Source organism: Chiloscyllium plagiosum, chromosome 21 (genome assembly GCF_004010195.1).
Source record: "Chiloscyllium plagiosum isolate BGI_BamShark_2017 chromosome 21, ASM401019v2, whole genome shotgun sequence".
In the NCBI taxonomy this organism is placed as follows: domain Eukaryota; kingdom Metazoa; phylum Chordata; class Chondrichthyes; order Orectolobiformes; family Hemiscylliidae; genus Chiloscyllium; species Chiloscyllium plagiosum.
In genome coordinates, this window is record NC_057730.1 from 44,065,400 (window position 1) to 44,085,282 (window position 19,883).

At 39.5% G+C, this 19,883-nt stretch overlaps 1 protein-coding gene across 3 annotated transcripts in view; it reads right to left on the reverse strand.

Annotated features, from left to right (window-relative positions):
• The window catches only part of LOC122560815 (RNA exonuclease 5-like), a 48,840-nt gene extending 28,960 nt beyond the window's left edge, over positions 1-19,880 (reverse strand). Inside the window, exons 1-9 of one of the 3 annotated variants that reach the window (XM_043711928.1) lie at positions 19,690-19,880; positions 14,202-14,477; positions 12,106-12,221; positions 10,951-11,077; positions 9,057-9,150; positions 8,342-8,509; positions 7,823-7,911; positions 5,128-5,243; positions 3,196-3,334 (exon numbers count right to left, since the gene is read on the reverse strand). In XM_043711928.1, the coding sequence (XP_043567863.1) occupies positions 3,196-3,334; positions 5,128-5,243; positions 7,823-7,911; positions 8,342-8,509; positions 9,057-9,150; positions 10,951-11,077; positions 12,106-12,221; positions 14,202-14,345 (993 nt within the window). In that variant the 5' untranslated portion in view covers positions 14,346-14,477; positions 19,690-19,880. Of the gene's footprint in view, positions 1-3,195; positions 3,335-5,127; positions 5,244-7,822; positions 7,912-8,341; positions 8,510-9,056; positions 9,151-10,950; positions 11,078-12,105; positions 12,222-14,201; positions 14,478-16,743; positions 16,762-19,689 lie in introns of those variants that run through there. The other 2 variants (XM_043711929.1, XM_043711930.1) reach the window with 2 other exon arrangements.
• Positions 19,881-19,883: the final 3 nt, after the last annotated feature.

Sequence of the window (19,883 nt, forward strand, 5' to 3'; positions counted from 1 at the left end):
ACAAGATTATTTAATTAATAAATTTTGACAGGAAAAACGTGAGGCCTCCTGTTTATCCTTCCAATTCTCTGAAAACATTAAGGAGACAGTAGGGCTCGAGTGAATTCCTAGAAGAGTATAAAGGCAGCAGAAGTACACTTAAGAGGGAAATTAGGAGGGCACAAAGGAGACAAGAGATAGCTTTGGCAAAAGGAGAAGCCAAATGGATTCTACAAATACATTAAACAAAGGGTAACTAGGGAGAGAATAGGACCTCTTAAAGATCAGCAAAGCCGCCTATGTGTAGAACCGCAGGAGATGGGGAAGATACTAAATGAGTATTTTGCATCAGTGTTTACTGCGGAGAAAGATATGAAAGCTAGGGCACTTAAGGAAATATGGCCATATTAAAGGGGAAGAGATGCTGAACGTCTTAAAACGCATAAAGGTGGATAAATCCCTGGGACCTAATCAGGTGTACTCTAGAACTTTGTAGGAAGCTGGCAAAGTGATTGCTGGGCCCCTTGCTGAGATATTTGTATCATTGATAGCCACAGATGAGGTGCCAGAAGACTGGAGGTTGGCTAGTGTGTTGCCACTATTTAAGAAAGGCAGTAAGGAAAGTCAGGGAATTATAGACTAGTGAGCTTGACATCAGTGCTAGGCAAATACTGGGGGGATCCTCAGGGACAGGATTTATTTGTATTTGGAAAGACAAGGACTGATTAGGGATAGTCAACATGGCTTTGTATATAGGAAATTGTGTCTCACTAACTTAAATGGGTTTTTTGAAGAGGACTAATGAAGACAGAGTGGTGGACGTAGTCTATATAGACATCAGTAAAGTGTTCCGCATGGCAGACTGTTTTAGGAAGGTTAGATTAGATTAGTTTAGATTAGATTACTTACAGTGTGGAAACAGGCCCCCCGGCCCAACAAGTCCACACCAACCCGCCGAAGCGCAACTCACCCAGACCCTTCTCCTACACTTACCCCTTCACCCAACACCACGGGCAATTCAGCATGGCCAGTTCACCTAACCTGCACATTTTTGGATTGTTGGAGGAAACCGGAGCACCCGGAGGAAACCCACGCAGACACAGGGAGAATGAGTCGCCTGAGGCGGGAATTGAACCCGGGTCTCTGGCGCTGTGAAGTAGCAGTGCTAACCACTGTGCCACCGTGCCGCCCATGTTAGATCACATGGAATATGGGAAGAACTAGCCATTTGGATACAGAACTGGCTTGAAGGTAGGAGACAGAGGATGGTGGTGGAGGGTTCCTTTTCAAACTGGAGGCCTGTGACCAGCGATGTGCCACAAGGGTCAGTGCTGGGTCCACTGCTTTTCTTCATTTATATAAATGATTTGGATGTGAACATAGGAGATATGGTTAGTAAGTTTGCAAATGACACCAAAATTGGTAGAGTAGTGGACAGCCAAGAAGGTTACCTCAGAGTACAATGGGACCTTGATCAGATGCGCCAATGGGCTGAGGAATAGCAGATGGAGTTTAATTTAGATAAATGTGAGGTGCTGCATTTTGGAAAGGCAAATCAGGGCAGGACTTCTACACTTAATGGTAAGGTCCTGAGAAGTGCTACAAAACAAAGAGACCTTGGAGTGCAGGTTTATAGTTCCTTGAAATAGAGTCTCAGGTAGACAGGACAGTGAAGGCGGCGTTTGGTATGCTTGCCTTTATTGGCCAGTGTATTGAGTGTAGGTGTTGGGTGGTCATGTTGTGCTGTACAAGACATTGATTAGGCCACTTCTGGAATGTTGTGTGCAATTCTGGTCTCTCAGCTATAGGAAGGGTGTTGTGAAACTTGAAAGGGTTCAGAAAAGATTTATGAGGATGTTGCCAGGGTTAGAGGCTTGAGCAACAGAAGGAGGCTGAATCGGCTGGGCTTTTTTTTCTGGAGCGTCACAGCCTGAGGGGTGACCTTACAGAAGTTTATGAAATCATGAAGGGCATAGATAGGGTGAATAGCCAAGACTTTTCCCCCAAGGTAGAGGAATGCAAAAATACAGGGTATAGGTTTAAGGTGAGAGGGGAAAGAATTAAAAAAGACTAAGGGGCAACTTTTCATGCAAAGGGTGGTGCTTGTATGGAATAAGCTGCCAGAGGAAGTGGTGGAGGCTGGTACAATTAAAACATTTAAAAGGCATCTGAATGGGTATGTGAATAGGATGGGTTTAGAGGTATATGGGCCAAGTGCTAGTAAATGGGATTAGATTTATTTTGGATATCTGGTCAGCATGGACGAGTTAGACACAAAAGTCTGTTTTCATGCTATACGGCTCTACGAATCCATGAACAATTCTCTGCCCCACTACTATCATCATCAAGGCCACAGCATTTGTTTCTCAGCCTAGTACGTGTGGCAGCATCAGGGTCTTTCAATACAGGATTACAGTCTTTTGATATAAATATGAGCCTGTTTGTCATTTCACTGCATTCTGTCAAGCAGCTGGTGGCCCAGACAACAAGAAGCTCACAGATAAGTTTTATCATAGCACTATGCAGCTTGGGGAAACAGGAATGTAGTTCTAGGCTCCACAAAGTCCAGGCTAGGCCAGCTCCAGCTTCACACAATTCCATCCCCACCCAACAAAGCCTTGGCCTACTTACTATCCCAGGAAAACCATTACTTGCCCACAGTCTATTGGCTGAATCCTGATGAACCAAGGCCCTGAGAAAGGTTTGGGCCTCCCATCAATGTTGAGGGGGACATCCAGTCAATTAGCAAAAAAGATGGCAGCAAGGTACGGTTGAAAAAAGTCTCTTAAGTGTTTATTTATTCCCCTCATAATGAAGTCTTAATTCAATCCAACCCCTTGCACTGAAATGGCAGTGTACTAACATGTGCTTTTCATATTGTCTCTCAATGAATACATTGGATATCTGATATAACTGCACAAAGGCTTGTATCCTGTCACTGAGTTACCCTTTATTTATACATGCACAGTATATGGGCTCTGACCAGCCCACTCAGAGCCAGTCCCTAGAGTGACTTTCTGAATGGCCTGTTTATATCTGTCAGCCAGGACTCCAATCAAGGATCTCATAGTCAATGAGATCCACCTAGTCCTTTTCCCAATCACTACTGTATCTAACTTTTGAATCCTTGAGAGACATTTCACCTCAATTCTGAAAGCTGATTCACATTTCTAACATTTGTGTGCAGAAAATTACACAGACATATATCATTCTTACTTTTAAAGCTTTCAAATCATTGTTTAAAGAATGGCCCACAAGTACAGCATCATTGGGTAAGAGCTTCTTTAATTTAGCTTGAACATCCCTCAGCTTTGTTTCCACTGGCATCAGCATTTTCTTCGTAATTCCAGAGAACCTGCATTGTGCAATTTGTAATATATCAAATCATCGATTTTGTAAAATGTCAAAATTTTAAATACATTGTATTCTTAGAATTTAGCCAATTTAGCTTAGAATTTATACAAGAAAAAGGTAATTTCATTTAATATGCACACTTAATTGTCTTATAATTCTACTTTAGCACAATAAAATAAACAATTTTCATATTTCTAAAAAATAATTATCTAACTATAACCCATACATCTGAGGGCTAAACGAGAGACACTGGACTGAAGCTGCAACTCACAGGTTATACTACGTCCATAGCTGAAGAAGACTTATAAACTCTCACCAAAGGTTCTATAACAATTTGGGATTGCAACCTCCTGTTAACATTTTGTGAGGGGGGGGGGGGTGTTTGAGTTTTAGAAGGAAAATAGCAGCAAGCTAATAAAGATTTTTATTCCAGTTCATGTGGTCACCAGAACAACTTAATAAAATGGGAAATTTTCAACTTCATATTAAATCATGCAGATTAGTAAGGTCAAACAGAATCTAATTTTCAACAGTTTCCTCCTGTTTCTACCGAAAGCGTGGATGAGTTCATGGGGTTTTATTTATATTACATATTAAAATCCAAGAACATTCTGTGGAAAAGCTGTATTCCCAATTAAATGCGGCTCAATAATGCTTCATGGTGCCATTATAATGTTGCATTGTTCTTAAACCACATTAATGCCATATTAGAAAAATACATGGTAACATTTCTGACTCGAGAAGTAATCTCCTTAATTTCATACTTGCTTTTTGTCAATTATCATTACAAACACCCACACAGAAAGGTATAGTTTGTACCACCAGGTGCTCAAAGTTGTGTCAAAATCATTAGTCAAAATGCTCATAGAACCAACATAATACTAATTACATCTAAAATATTGCAAGCAATTCTTCCATTGCAAGCCTCAACTAAGCTTTGACTAAGGAAAGAATAAAACATGCATTTATGAAATGCCTTTCTCAGCGTGTTCTAAAGCACTATATGGTCAACTCAGTAATTTTGCATGCATTGTTGTATTGTAAAAAAACACAGCAAATGTGTGCAAAGCTAGTCTCATAAATATAAAATTATTCACCAGATAATTTGTTCTAAAATGACATTGTTTGGAGATGAGTGTTGGTTTCAGACTCATGGAAGACTTCCATGCTCTTTGGAATTGTACTATAAATTATTTAATGTTGAGAAAGGACAGCATACATGGCCTCAGCTTAATACTTCAACTAAAAGACAGTATCTCTGATTGTGCTGCATTTTAGAACTGACTGAAGAATCAAAGTCGAGAGTGAGATGCTAGAAAAGCACAGCAGGCCAGGCAGTATCCTGAAGGGCTTATGCCCAAAACATCAATTCCCCTGCTCCTCGAATGCTGCCTGACCTGCTGCGTTTTCCCAGCACCGCACTCTTGATTCTGATCTCCAGCACCACGCTCTCGACTCTGATCTGCAGCCCTCACTTTCTCCGTCCTGACTGGAGTATGAGCCTTGATCTGGTGCCCAGGTCTCTGGATTGAGACTTGAACTCACAACCTTCTTCCATAGATGTGCAAATGCTGCCAACTGGGCTACCCAGTTCTCACAATATACTCAGAGCTTTATGTTATCATAACAGGAACTCTGCCACAAAATAAAAAGGCACAAAACTCGGATAAACGCAATACTTGAATGAAATGCATAAGAGCACATATTGAAGCGTCCCTTTATATTTCATTTATTAAGCAGGCCAACAATACCTTAGTCAAACAATCTATAATAATCTTACAATTTAATCATTACCTGGTGAGGTAGTTGAGGATTGGGTTGTCTGGCTTCACCAGCTCATCCATAACACAACATCCATCTGCATTGACAACAGAGACACGAGTCAGCTCATTCCCTTTTGTGGTCAGGCACTGGAATAATTCAAATTAATACAACAATAAATTACCCACATTTCAAGTTTTCTGGAATAACCACAGGGATGGGACAATTTCTTTGTCTATTTCTGGAGTGGGGGAGAGTGTCAGGCTGGACAAAGAGAGTCAGTAGTTTCATGGCCAGTGTATGTCACTTAAAGGTGTTTTAACTCATTGCGACACATCTTGTGCATGGTTTTAAAGTAGTTTGCTGCTTAGTTTCCTTTCCTTAAGAGCATGTGCTATTCTTATTCCATGTGTGCAAAACAAATTGATTTATTTTTAATGTCTGGAGTAATTTCAATGAATACTCCATTAGGTTGACCAGACCTTGGGGTTAAAAATGTTGCAAAGTTTAAGGATTCTGGTTTCTGCTGTATTTCTCAGTAAACGATGAATTTATTTTAATTTTGGATATTGCTGATCAGGATTTAGAAGCAAACATTTAGGTAATTTGAATTTCAAAGAGTAAAAAAGAAACTGAGAAGTTTGGAGAGACTTGATGATTAATCTAAACTCCAGCAATTAAGCTACAGGGCTGTGGAAATCATCTAGATTTAAAGATCCAAGTTACTGGGTAAGAGTGACATTGTGATGTTCAAGTAAAACACATCCTCCACAGTTGTGGGGGCAATTATGGTCATTTTTAATTTCAAATCCTCATACCACAGTTAAAGAAGCAGCAATTCAAATGTGGTGAACTCTCAGGAAACAGAGTTGCTCAGGGAGTCAAGAAACCCGCAGACTGTTGATATGAAATGATTATTCCGTGATTTGAAATAATGTGCACTTGAAACAAACTGATTACCCTGAATCGAGAGTGTGGTATTGGAAATGCACAGCAAGTCAGGCAGCATCCGAGGAGCAACAGAATTGACGATTCTCCTGCACCTCAGAAGCTGCCTGACCTGCTGTGCTTTAATAGCACCACATTCTGGACTCTGATCTCCAGCATCTGCAGTCCTCACTTTCTCATAGCTGATTACCCTGAATGTTGCCTGGTCCCAGAGAATAATTTTAAAAACTGGTTTAAGGCAAGTCCCCTAATTTGTAGCCCTAGTCCAATGCTTAAAGGGGAAGGAAAGCAGGTCAAGCAATACTTGGATAAAAATACACATGGGGGGTAGTGCATGACAACATGATTACCTTGAGTAGGTGAAAACATACATTAGGGGGATACCATATAGTCATATTCAATGCAAAAAGACATTTTTAAAATTCGTAGAGGCAGCAGAAAGTTGCAAAGCTAACATTCACCAATCAATATCCTAGTTCAAAGGGGATCAAGACATGGTTAAGTCCTACTCGTAATGCACATGTGGTTATAGAAAGTAAATGACGATGGAAACACTGGCCACAGATCAATGAGCATGGAATCGCAACAGCTATGAGAAAGAATAAGGACTAACCAGTGATGATCAGTGTCTATTATATTCTGTCTTACAGAACCATGGAAACTGCAGTATGAGTGGCAACCACAATCATGGAATGAAACAAGTTGGCTGATCAGAGGACACAACAATACCTTTTTAAGAACTTGAGCGATGCCACTTGTGATCAGGAGCATGGAGTGGTAAATGTTACAGTTGACAAACTGCCATGCCTAAGAGCAGCTCTGGGAATTAGGCAATGGGAACAATGAAGGTTTCCTTTATACTTAAAACTGTTTTGTATAAAAATGGGGGTCAATACTATCCACTGTAAGTAAACATTGTAACCACTATTATAAGCTGTATACTTGTGTCAGGTTAAGTATTTTTTTTTTATTCACTGGACATAGGCATCACTGGCTAGGAGAGCATTTACTGTCAACCACTTTGCTGGTCTCGAGTCACCTGCATGCCAGAGTGGGTAAGGATGGCAGTTTCCTCCCCTAAAGGACATTAGTGAATTAAATGGGCTTTTCCCAACAATCAACAATGTTTTCATGGTCATCATTAGATTTTTAATTTTAGAGTTTTACTGAACTTAAATTCCACCAGCAATCACCTCCATTTGCTGTATAATCACTCTATATTTAGATATCAGTATCTAATATTCTCTAATAGCTAGCTTTCCTATGATTAAAAACTGAAGTAATAGTTCCATTTATACAGCCCTGGGAGGCAGAAAAATGCATGCTTTGAATTGACTCCCACAGTCCAAAAGAAATTGTGCAGGTTAGGTGAATTGGCCATGCTAATTTGCCCATAGTGTTAGTTGAAGGGGTAAATGTAGGGGAATGGGTGTGGGTGGGTTGTGCTTCAGCGGGTCGGTGTGGACTTGTTGGACCGAAGGGCCTGTTTCCACACTGTAAGTAATCTAAAAAAAATTAGTGCAGTGTTCTCTCTAAAATCTAATGTTAGGTAAGGTTTTTCTTCCTGTGACCAATACAGCAAATTATCTATATTATATGCTGTAAGTAGCAAAGAGAGAAATAACACTGTACAAGTTAGTCGAGAAGTCTGGACTTGCAGGTAGTTTGTAATACCACAGCCTTACATTCACTTGTAACTTGGCCCAAACATTCTACATTCCTCTTGCTTCAACTTACAATTTTTAACTCCAGTGGACTTTAAACAGGAGAATTAACTTACCATTTCACAGTCTAGGCCCAACAATGGACTGTTGTCAGTTACTTTAGCTGTGCACCCACTTTGGATAAATCCTTCTGAATGAGGAGTGCCTAATATATTTTGAAAAAGCAAGCAAGGAGTACAGTGGTCACACTGTCACAATAGCAAAATAAAGCCATTTTTACAACCACAGTATACATTGATGCAACATAATCAAACCGTTAAAACCAACCAATAATTCTCATCATCCAACACCTTTCTATAGAAAGAAACAGAGAATGGACTCAATAGCTGAAGCAATTTATAGACAGGTTTTTTTCTGTTACCTTGATCAAGTCACCAAAAAAATATATCTAGTGATCAAATTCCAGTGAAGGTAATCTCAAGGGCACAAGGTGATAAGCATTTAATTATGAAGGCTATCTAAATACAGAACTGAAGTAGTTAGAATAAAAATAGAAGTGTCAAAAATGTACTCGAGGTACAGTTTCAACTGAGCGATTAACACGGTGAAGGTGTGTTCAGCTGACTGTAACTGACCTGCAACAGGATAATCATTCTTCATCAACTCGTCTTCAGTCAACAAAAAACTGGTCAAGCCTTGTTTGTTTCTGCCATATTTAATGATGATGGGATGATTGTCAACATCTGATGATTTGCAGTTATTATTCTCTGTCATAAGACAATGACCATTTACTGCAGAGCTGCCTGAAATGAACAGGTAAATTTGTTAGTACATTCTTCCTAACTGAACAGCATTTGCTATAAAGTGCAGCTTTTTGTTTTGCATCCCTAATCTCCACATTTTGCAATCTATCCCGTCTCCACTTTAAGTCCAAAAAATATTTATATTTGATTTGAAAATATTTATACATACAACTAAGTTTGGGTCTACTATGGATATTATTTTGCGGGTACTACAGTTGTTCACTTGACCACAAGTGATTTGAGAGTCTTTTATTCAGAGGTGTGCCAATATAGATCAATATAAACCAGGGATATAACATTGTGATCTGTTCTGGATATGCACCATCTTGTGCACATCTCTGGTCTGTTCATAGGCAAACTTGTAATTTGAAGCCACATGTAAATCAAAAAGGTATTTCATTTCAGTTGGTAAGTGAGCAGATAGCCAATAGCTAAGCAGATTGCATCGAATCAGTTTAATCCCATGTTTTGCTGCAAAAGTAACAGAGAAAAAAACATGCATTTTGTCCCTTTGTGCAATAAATATACTTTGTTGTTATGTCATTACCATTCACCACAGGACTTTTATCTTGTGGGAGTAATTTCTCAGTTCCAAAAATACGAAGCAGAAAATCATCAGGAGGAGGGGGCAGGCTAAATCTCTGTAGGTAAACAGAAAGAAGAAGAATAGCAGCTACAATACTATGTGAACATAAACAAAAACATTTACATGATCTGCTAGGTACTGGGGACATTCTGCAAGAAACTGTTTGTTTTATAGTCATCAATGTAGTAAGTTGATTTTTCTTTTTAAGAGCATAATAACTTTTTGTTCAAATAAACAAATTAGTTTCATTAGTTTTCTCTCCTGAAGGGAATTCATGGCTGTTGTAGAGATCCACAAGTGGAGGAAGCTGTCTTGGCCAAGTGGTCATTTACCATATGTGAATGTGTGCATTGTGAATGTGCGTGCAGCAAGTGCCATCAGTTATTTCGACCCATTGTAGCCCATCCTAGCCAAATGAAATTCTACTGGTTGTTTTCATTTTAAAATATTTGTATGTGCAACTAAGTTTGGACCCACATAGATGTTATTGTTAACACCAAGGAAGCACTTCTTGCACATGCACACAGGCAGTGACAGTCGGAGTAAATGAGAGATACATTTGAATGCAGCTCATGTCTTATGACTCATTTATATCATTTGCACATGGTCCCAATGGGACAGAGTAGAGTTTACAGACAGTTCAGCTGGTCAATCTTTAACACGGTGAGGTGGGGATTTTTGGGAAGGGAATGGAAGGGTTCAAGGTCAAGTCCTTGGCTTACCATGCACCTAGGAAACAAGGAAACTCATGTTTTCTTGAAGTTGTGACCTGTGAACTGGTGAGAAATCCCTTTCTCCAAATATAATGAAGCTGGCCAAAGCAAGATCAGGTCAGTGAGGCTGTATATTTTTCCATACTTGTTCCTGGGATGTGGACGCTAGGCCAGCATTTAATACCGATTCCTCACTGCTCAGACGGCACTTAAGAGACAACCACATTACTGTAGGTCTGGAGTCAGAGGTAGGCCAGACCATGTTAAGGATGGCAGATTTCCTTTCCTAAAGAATCTTAGTGAAACCAATGACTTTTCAAAACAATTAAGAGTGTTTAAATGATTGCTATTAAGCTAGCTTTTACTGGATTCAAATTTTACCATCTGCCATGTCCCTAGAATATTAGCCTGGGGGTTTGGATTACAAGTCCAATGACATTATCACTACGCCACCATCTTCTCCAAAACACTAACACAGACAGAGTGACACATTCATTGCAATGCAATACAAGTGGATGAGAAGTTCGATAACAGAACTACAACTTCAGAGTAGACTTGTGTTCAACTTCCTTGCCCTGTCAATTTCCATAACTAAGCGAACATCACCAATGTTAGCATGGACCACTACTTAAGCAAAAATATTCAAAAACACAAGACAAATAAACAAGAATGATATCTAACAGCTTAATTTTTAAAAATACAACATAATAGAGACATAAAAAATAACTTCTTCAGATAAAAATAAGAATTATGGTACTTGTTGCGACACAGAGTAGTTGAAGTGATACCTTTTAAAGGATTAATGTGAGGGAGAATGGAAGGTGGCAGGGTGAGAAGAGATCATCAGAGTGGGAGAGGTTGCTTTGGAGTATAAACACCAGCACAGACCTTCTACATTGGACATTTCTGATTAAGGGCTTATGCTTGAAATGGCAACACATTCTAGATGAGGGTCTTATACCTGAAAGGAAGACTCCCTGCTCCTCGGATGCTGCTTGACCAGCTATGCTTTTCCAGCAGGACTCTTTCTGACTACATTGAACAGCCCACCTTAGATGTTAATTCTCTGGGTCAAATGGGTCAGGATATATGGTTATCGTAAAACAGATTTCTAAATGCAATAACTGAAACAGTAAACTTACAAATCTAAACCTTTTCTTCAGGTGCTTAAATTGGAGGTAGTATCTGTAGAAGTGCATCTGACTCACTCCATGTAGAATAATCACTGCTACTCCTTTAAGTTCTTTCTGGTTGTGAACTTGGCACCAGCTGTAGGAAGAAAATGGCACTAAAACACCCTCTTATAGTCAAACACCTGGCCATTTGGAATATTCTCAGAAGCTGCACATTAAGACAATGACCTTGACTAAAAGAGAAAAGTATCTTTATCTGACTTGCTGATCAATCAAGAGCATTGCTTTACACATACAATTTCATGCACAAAGGTTGTGAGGTCTGCAGCCTCAGACAAATAGCCATCTGTTTCACAACCCCAAATATTCTGTATTTAGTATCTTTGCTTTGTTCAACTTCTACAAATTACAGCTGAAAACTCCCATTCAATGAATGATTTCTGTTGGATAGGTTATCAAATTCAGAAATATAAACAGAGCATGTTCGAAATGCATGGTGGGTCAATCAGGTTCTAAAACAGGAAGATGGGTTAATATTTCAGATGCAGAGAAAGTGAGGACTGCAGATGCTGGAGATCAGAGTCGAGAATGTAGTGCTGGAAAAGCACAGCAGGTTAGGCAGCACCCCTTCATCATTCCAGATGAAAGGCTTTCGCCTGAAATGTCGATTCTCCTGCTCCTTGGATAGTGCCTGACCTGCTGTGCTTTTCCAGCACCACACTCTTGAGTAATATTTCAGATGCGTCTCTTTACCAATATCATTTATGCTTCACCGAGTGCGGTGTTACTCTCAAAGACAATACATCTGAGATTGTGCCAGTTCTGTGAAAATCCAAAATACTTCCACTAAATTTCACAGAAAACACTGTTTATATCCATAATTTTTACTAGATTTCTTGGTATGGACTAATGTATTAATACCACGATTATTTTACAAGAAATTGGGAAACAATTTTATACAAAGAAAGAGAGAGACTTACTGCATGTGGGGCTGTGGGAAAATGAAAAACTCCGCACTCCAGTACAGGTCATGAAAGACCGAGGAACTGCACAGAAGGGAGATGCTAGCTCAACTGAAAGAAAACCAGTCAAGCCCCCATTATAGGGGACTCTCACTATGACAGAGTGGTGCAGAGTTGACCATAAGCATCTAATATACACTACCTGGGAAGAGAACTTCTCACTTTTCCCAATACAGCATAGTTTATTAGCCCATAGAGTTGCTCATAAGTAATGGCACAGGGGTTGCTTTCTGGATTGATGGTGAAAACAGGAACACGCTATAAAACAAATCCAAAAGAAACAAGATTATTGTTGTGGAACAGCACTCTAGGACCATTTTCAAAAGAATGACTTAATTATTTGACTGTGCTACATAAAGAACATACAAGATTTTATTCTAAAAAGGTGAAACACTGCTTCACAAAGCCTGAGGTCATGCCCATGTTTCCTAATGCTGCCTTCAGACTGATCTCAGCTATTTCAGCATGGGAGGTGCAAACAGAGGCTAAGACATAGTTCAATAAAGCAGGGCACATGAATCCTCTAGAAACCCTGTAGCTCCTAATCAAAAACTGCAGGATGCAAGTAGGCATAAAGGGAGTGACCAGTTGAAAATATACTACCAAAAGAAACCACAAATAAACACTGCCCTGAACTTAACAAAAAGAATCTATTTCTAATTATGATTTAAAATAATACAGGTAGAAACAGCTTTTCAATAAGTGAAGTAATCTTTGAAGAAAAAAAATCACACATTTACTTATGTGTTTATTTATAAAATAATAAGATTGTGACCACAAAGGATTTCAATCATGACTTTCACAGGCTGTTTATTTTAGAACTTACTGTTAAACGTAATGAAGATGAGATAATTTTGCATTCAAGAAAGCCAATAGCAAGGTGTCATACCAAGAATAGATTAAATTTAAATAGCATCTGTAATAGTGAAACAACCTAAGGTGCTCCAGAATACAGCTAACTTTTTATTTACTGGCACCTACGGGACCAAGAGTGTATCGGAGAATCAAATATTCTGGAGGATGAAGAGATCCACACAATCCGTAAAAACACACACTAATAGAAACGTAGTGTAGCGGGAATACACAATACTGTTATACTTTTTTTTACAGCATAAATCATTTCAATAATAATACAACTTTGTCTTAAACAAAACTTACTGGCAGATAGCCTTCTCACTCACACCTTCAGCTGACTACTTGGACATCGCGAAGACTGTGATAATACAGTAAACATCTGGTATTTGCAGTATTTAACTGTGCCAGATTATTGAGAGGACTGGTTCATAAGTTTGCTTTATAACCAAAATGTTTGTTCAGAAATAATATTTCAGGTATAAAAAGATAGTGCTGGAAAAACTCACCTCCGCTGGCAGTTTCTGTAGAGACAGAAACAACATTCACATTTCAAATCTATTATGAATCTTCTTCAAAGACTTCAAAGCAGAGACATAATCAACATGAAACATCAATTCTGCCTCTCTTCCACAGATGCTACCAACCTGCTGGGTTTTTCCAGCACTTCCTGTTCTTATTTCAATCTCCAGCAGCTTTTTCTTTTATTACAGTTTTTAACTTGTTTATTAAAATCTGACTGGTATGGGTGAACTCTAGAGCTGAGGCCTAAGCAGTTTAAGGAGTAAAATGAACAAAGTTAGAGATTGAGAGGAAGTGAAACAGTAGAGAGAGCACCTGGTTTGGAAATAATGGGAAGTGTTTTAAAGAAAACTGGAATTTAGATAGCACTTGTCACAACCACTGGATGCTTCAAAGCTCTTTACTATCATGAAGTACATTTGGAGTGTAGTCAAAAAAATTCCACATCGCAAGATTATTATTAACTAAATTCAAATATCACCAGTTTTGGATGAATTGAACCCTTGCCTGCAGAGCATGAGGTTCAACCTCTGGATTAGTAGTTCAACTATAGTAACAACATATAACCATTCTCCCCCTAGCAAAAGAGCGAACTGCGGAAGCCAATCAGTGCAGAGCAAACTGCATACCATAGCACACTCCCTGAAAAGAAAGATGGATAGCTGACCAATATTTCACACTCAATAAATCCATTCTGTCGGCAATTCCAGACAATCTGTGCCAAACTGGTCAAGTATGCTTTTCACTTCAGTTTCCATGATTGTTGTGCCATGGGAATAATATGAAAGTCCTAATTCAGTTCACAATGGCAAACATTTTGAATTTGATCAGTCACGTAATGACCTATGTTTTTAGTTTCTTTACCTTTGGGTGAATTTGGCTGCTTTGTCCAATGTCACTTTCCACAGTGGTCCTATTTTGGATTTTGGCTGCCTTCTTCTTTATTTCCTCTGTACCATTCTCTCCTGCTCTCTTTCGTTTACACGGTCTTTTGGCATTATTAGCCATCTGATGAATCTTACAATTGCAACAATAGGAAGAAATAACAATACTGCCAGCAGCTTAACTACAAAGAAAGGATCCACTCGTCTGGTTGGCAGCCCATCACATTTATGTATTTGTTTTTAAAATTCCTTGTATCTGTAAAAGGTAAAACAAAATATGTTAGTGACTAATATTAAAACAAATATTTATCAATTTCACTTACTGTAAATAAGCCAGTTAAATGGCTAACGTGGTGCCACTACTAAAGAAGGGTGGTAAGGAAAGCCAGGGAACAATAGACAGGTGAGCCTGCCGTCGGTGGTGGGAAAGTTGTTGGAGGGAATCCTTAGGGACAGAATTTACATGAGTTTGGAAAGGCAAGGACTGAATAGAGATAGTCGGCATGGCTTTGCATGTGGGAAATCATGACTCACTAACTTGATTGAATTTTCTGAAGAAATAACAAAGACAATTGATGAGGGCAGAGCAGTGGATGTTATCTATATGGACTTCAGTAAGGCGTTCGACAAGGTTCCTCATGATGGATTGGTTAGCAAGGTTAGCCTTTTGGATACAGAACTGGCTCGAAGGTAGAAGACAAAGGCTGATGTTGGAAGGTTGCTTTACAGACTGGAGGCCTGTGAACAGTGGAGTGCCACAAGGATCGGTGCTGGGTCCATTACTTTTCTTCATTTATATAAATTATTTGGATGTGACTATAAGAGGTATTAGTTAGTAATTTTGCAGATGACACCAAAATTGGAGGTTTAGTGGACAGCGAAGACGGTTACCACACAGTACAACAGGATCATGATCAGATGGGTCAATGGGCTGAGGAGTGGCGGATGGAGTTTAGATAAATGCAAGGCGCTGCATTTTGGAAAAGCAAATCAGAGCAGGACTTATATACTTAATGGTAAGGTCCTGGGGTGTGTTGCTGAACAAAGAGACCTTGGAATGGAGGTTCATAGTTCCTTGAGAGTTGCAGGTAAATAGGATACTGAAGAAGGCATTTGATATACTTTCCTTTATTGGTCAGAGCATTGAGTACAGGAGTTGGGAGGTTATATTGCAGCTGTACAGGTCACTGGTTAGGCCACTGTTGGAATATTGCGTGCAATTTTGGTCTCCTTCCTATTGGAAGGATGTTGTGAAACATGAAAGGGTTCAGAAAAGACTTACAAGGATGTTGCCAGGGTTGGAGGATTTGAGCTATACAGAGAAGCTGAATAGGCTAGGGCTGTTTTCCCTGGAGCGTCGGAGGCTGAGGGGTGACCTTATAGAGGTTCATAAAATCATGAGGGGCATGGATAAGATAAATAGACAAGGTATTTTCCCTGGGGTTGGGGAGTCCAGAACTAGAGGGCATAGGTTTAGAGTGAGAGGGGAAGGATATAAAAGGGACCTGAGGGGCAACTTTTTCACACAGAGGGTGGTGCGTGTATAGAATGAACTTCCAGAGGAAGTGGTGGAGGCTGGTACAATTACAGCATTTAAAAAACAGTTGGATCGGTATGTGAATAGGAAGGGCTTACAAGGATATGGGCTAGGTGCTGGCAAATGGGACTAGATTAGGTTAGGACGAGTTGGACCAAAGGGTCTGTTTCCATGTTGTACATTTCTATGACTCTAGTGTCATACAAAAGAACACACAAATTAGGAGCATAAGTAGACCATGTGGCTATTCACACCTGCTCATCATTCAATAAAATCTTTGCTGATTTGTTTGTGTTCTGCATTCCACATTCCTGTCTACCACCAATAACTTTCATTCCCTTATCTAACAAGGATATATTTATTTCTGCCTTAAAAGTTGATAAGAAATGACTGAAAGTATTCAAACTTGAAAGGGAATACTGATATGTTCATTGGGATCATCATAAGGTACAAACACTTCAATTGCTTATGTTCTAGCAGATTTATTTTATGGATATCATATTGACACTATATTGTAAAATATTAAAAGTGTTCAATGACTCCACCTTCTGAGGGAGAGTTCCATAGTTGCACAAATCTCCAAGAGAAACAGTTTTATCTCTGTCCTAGAATGACAATCCTTAATTTCAGAAGTAATATCTCACTGGATTGATTATAACTCACTAATATTATTGCTTGAGACATCTTACTTTGTAAAAGGTGCCACATTAATGCATGTTCTGATATTTTTTGTAATACGATCTCAATATATTAATAAAGTAATCCCGATAAAAAATAAGCAGTTGATATGTGCAAACCTTACAATTTACAATGATTCCAATAAACATAACAGTATTCCTTTCCAAACTTGAGCAGTTTCAGTCATTTCTTATTAACTTACACTCACTCAAATTCAGAATGACTCTTGTTCGGAACTGTTCCAAAGAAAAGTCATACTGGATTCGGAATGTTCACTCTATTTCTCTCTCCATAAACGGTACCAAACCTGCTTAGTTCTTTCAGCATTTTTTGTTTTTGCTTCAGATTTCCAGCATCCTCTGTATTTCAATTTTACACTCTCACTTCTTCATGCTCTCCCTATCATCACAATAGAATGATAAGAATTGATGTCTCTCAATTATCTGACATGAATATTTTGAAAGATTTGCATTTATATATAGTGCCTGTCATTGCCTCAAAACAACTTAAACCAGTTCGTAGCCAATGAAATCCTTTTGAAGTGTGGTCACTGCTGTCAGAGCCATCCTGGTGGGGGGGGAATAGCTCCTTTCGTTGTGGGGCAAATCACACTCAGTCTCTCTCAATTCCACTGAGCTTTACACCTTTTCTGTCATTTGCATCATTCCTCACTTGTGTTAATGATATTTTGCTATGTTCACACAAAACCAGAAACAAAGAAGGTGAGAGCAGGAGTAGGCCATTCAGCCCTTTGAGAATGCTCTGCTATTCAATATGATCACACAAATCATCCAACTAAGTACCCTGTACCTGCTTTTTCCCCATTCCCTTTAATACCTTTAGCCCTAAGAACTATGCTGAAAATGTGTTGCTGGAAAAGCGCAGCAGGTCAGGCAGCATCCAGGGAAGAGGAGAATCAACGTTTCGGGCATAAGCCCTTCTTCAGGAATTTCAATTCGGACTTATGCCCGAAACGTCGATTCTCCTGTACCCTGGATGCTGCCTGACCTGCTGCGCTTTTCCAGCAACACATTTTCAGCTCTGATCTCCAGCATCTGCAGTCCTCACTTTCTCCCCTAAGAACTATATCTAACTCCTTCATGTAATCAGTTAATGCTTTGGTCTCAACTACTTTCTGTCGCTGAGAATAACTCTATTGTAGAGCCAGTTCTGACTGTTGTAACATACGAAATGTGACAGTTAATTTGGATAAAGGATGCTCCAATGAGCAGCAATGTCAGAATCGTACAGCATGGAAACAGATCCTTTAGTCTAACCACTCCACACTGACCATTTTCCCAAATGAAACCAGTCCCACCTACCTGTGCTCGGCCCATATCCCTCCAAACTGTTCCTGCTCATGAACCTATATAAATGCATTTTAAATATTGTAACTGAACGTGCATCCATCACTTTCTGCGAAAGTTCATTCCATACACAAATCACTTTCTTTGTACAAAAGTTGCTCTTAATGTCCTTTTTAAATCTTTTTCCTATCACTGGAAAAATATGCCCTTTGTTTTTAACTTGTCCACCCTAGGGAAAAGACCCTTGTTATTTAACATATTGATGATCCTCATGATTGTATAAACATCAAAAAAGTCACCCCGAAACTCCTATGCTCCAGTGAAAAAAGTTCCAATCTTTCCGGTCTATTTTTACATCTCAAGCTTCCATTCCAAGCAACATCCTGGTGAATTGTTTCTCAATCCTCTCCAATAACAATTATCCTTCTAATAACAGGTAGACCAGAACTGCACACAGTACTCAAAAAGAGGCCTCACGAATGTCCCATACAATCTCAACATGATGTGCCAATTCCTATGCTCAAAGGTCTGAGCAACAAATGCAAATGTGCTAAACACCTTCTTAAACACCCTACCTGTGATGCAAATTTCAAAGAAATATGTACCTGAACCCCTACGTCTCTCTGTTCTACAACATTACCCAGGGCCCTACCGTTAATTGTAGAAGCCCTGTTTTTGTTTGTATTACTAAAATGCAATACCTCACATCTATCCAAACTAAACTCCAACTGCTACTCCTCAGCCCATTGGTCCAATTGATCAAGATCTCTTTGTAATCTTAGATAACCTTCTTCACTGTTCACTATACCACCAATTTTGGTGAAATGTGCAAACTTACTAACCATGCCTCATATATTCTCATTGAAATCATTAATCTAAATGACAAACTTTTATATGAGGTTGGATGGATTGATGGACAAGGAGAACTCCCCTATTGAATTTCAAAATAGTGCCATGGAATCTTTTATGTACATCTAACAGCACTGACAGAAACTTAGCAGCTTTTCTGAAAGATGGCATATTATTAGCACAGCAATCCCTCAACCATCTAACTCATGACAGATTTGGCAATATAAGGCTGAATATTTGTCAAAATAACAAAAAACAATCATGTTGGTGAGCTGGTTAATGAGGAAAAATGATTACTAAATAAGTCTAATAAATTCTGATAGACATATGTTTTGTGATGGCAAGACTAACATATCAGAACTGGAATTATTAAAGTAATCCTTTTTTTAAGATGTGAAGTCATGTTGGAATGTGGTATACAATGCAAAAGGATGCCCCTTCTTTGAATCCCAATATTTAACAATGGATTCAGCTATCAGTGAGAAAGCCAACACCAGAAATATACTATAGCTATTCATCCATCAATCTCAATGCAATCTTAATGATTCAGATGCTACACCGTGACCACACAGACTGAAAGGACACTACTTCAATCTCAAAATAAATACTCGTCAGCCAGTAGCATCCATGTCTCAAGAGTAAATAAAAGAAATTAATTTAGTTAGGACTGCTGCTGAGATGTTACAATTGTGCCCCAGTGTGAGAGATGATAAATTCCCATGGATTCTGACAACCCATTCCAGGGTCTTTACAGAAACTCTACACACACCAGGTTCTGTCTTGGCTGTGATGCCACTTGTCTGTACTCAAAGCTCTCATGGACAAGTGCAGAGAGGCTACCTGCTTATTATAGGAGGCCAATAACTGGTTAATGGAAAGCAGTCTGGGGGGGTCATTGCCTGTTAAATGAGACAGATATTTACACTGCCGGGTCAGGGACAGAGGGGGCATTGAACTGACACCATGTGGCCAGGCCAGGCCATGGAGAAAGGGGACATTCACGCCACGTGACCAGGCCGGAGCAATGCGATCCCTCAGTAGCCAAATCAGGGAAAAGAGAAAACCGCGGCGGGTATAAACTAACACGATTCCCCTACCCGGGATGTCCCTGATCCACCCAGAGCCTGGGAGCCCACACCAGGGGAAAGACTTAACCGGCAGAGCGCGAAACGTCCATGCACTCGATACACTCACTATCGATAGCCCTACCCATCGCCACGAAGCCCCACCCCTCCCTTAGACCCCACCCCTTCACGGAGCCGCCTCAATGAGATCTCGCACTACTCAATCA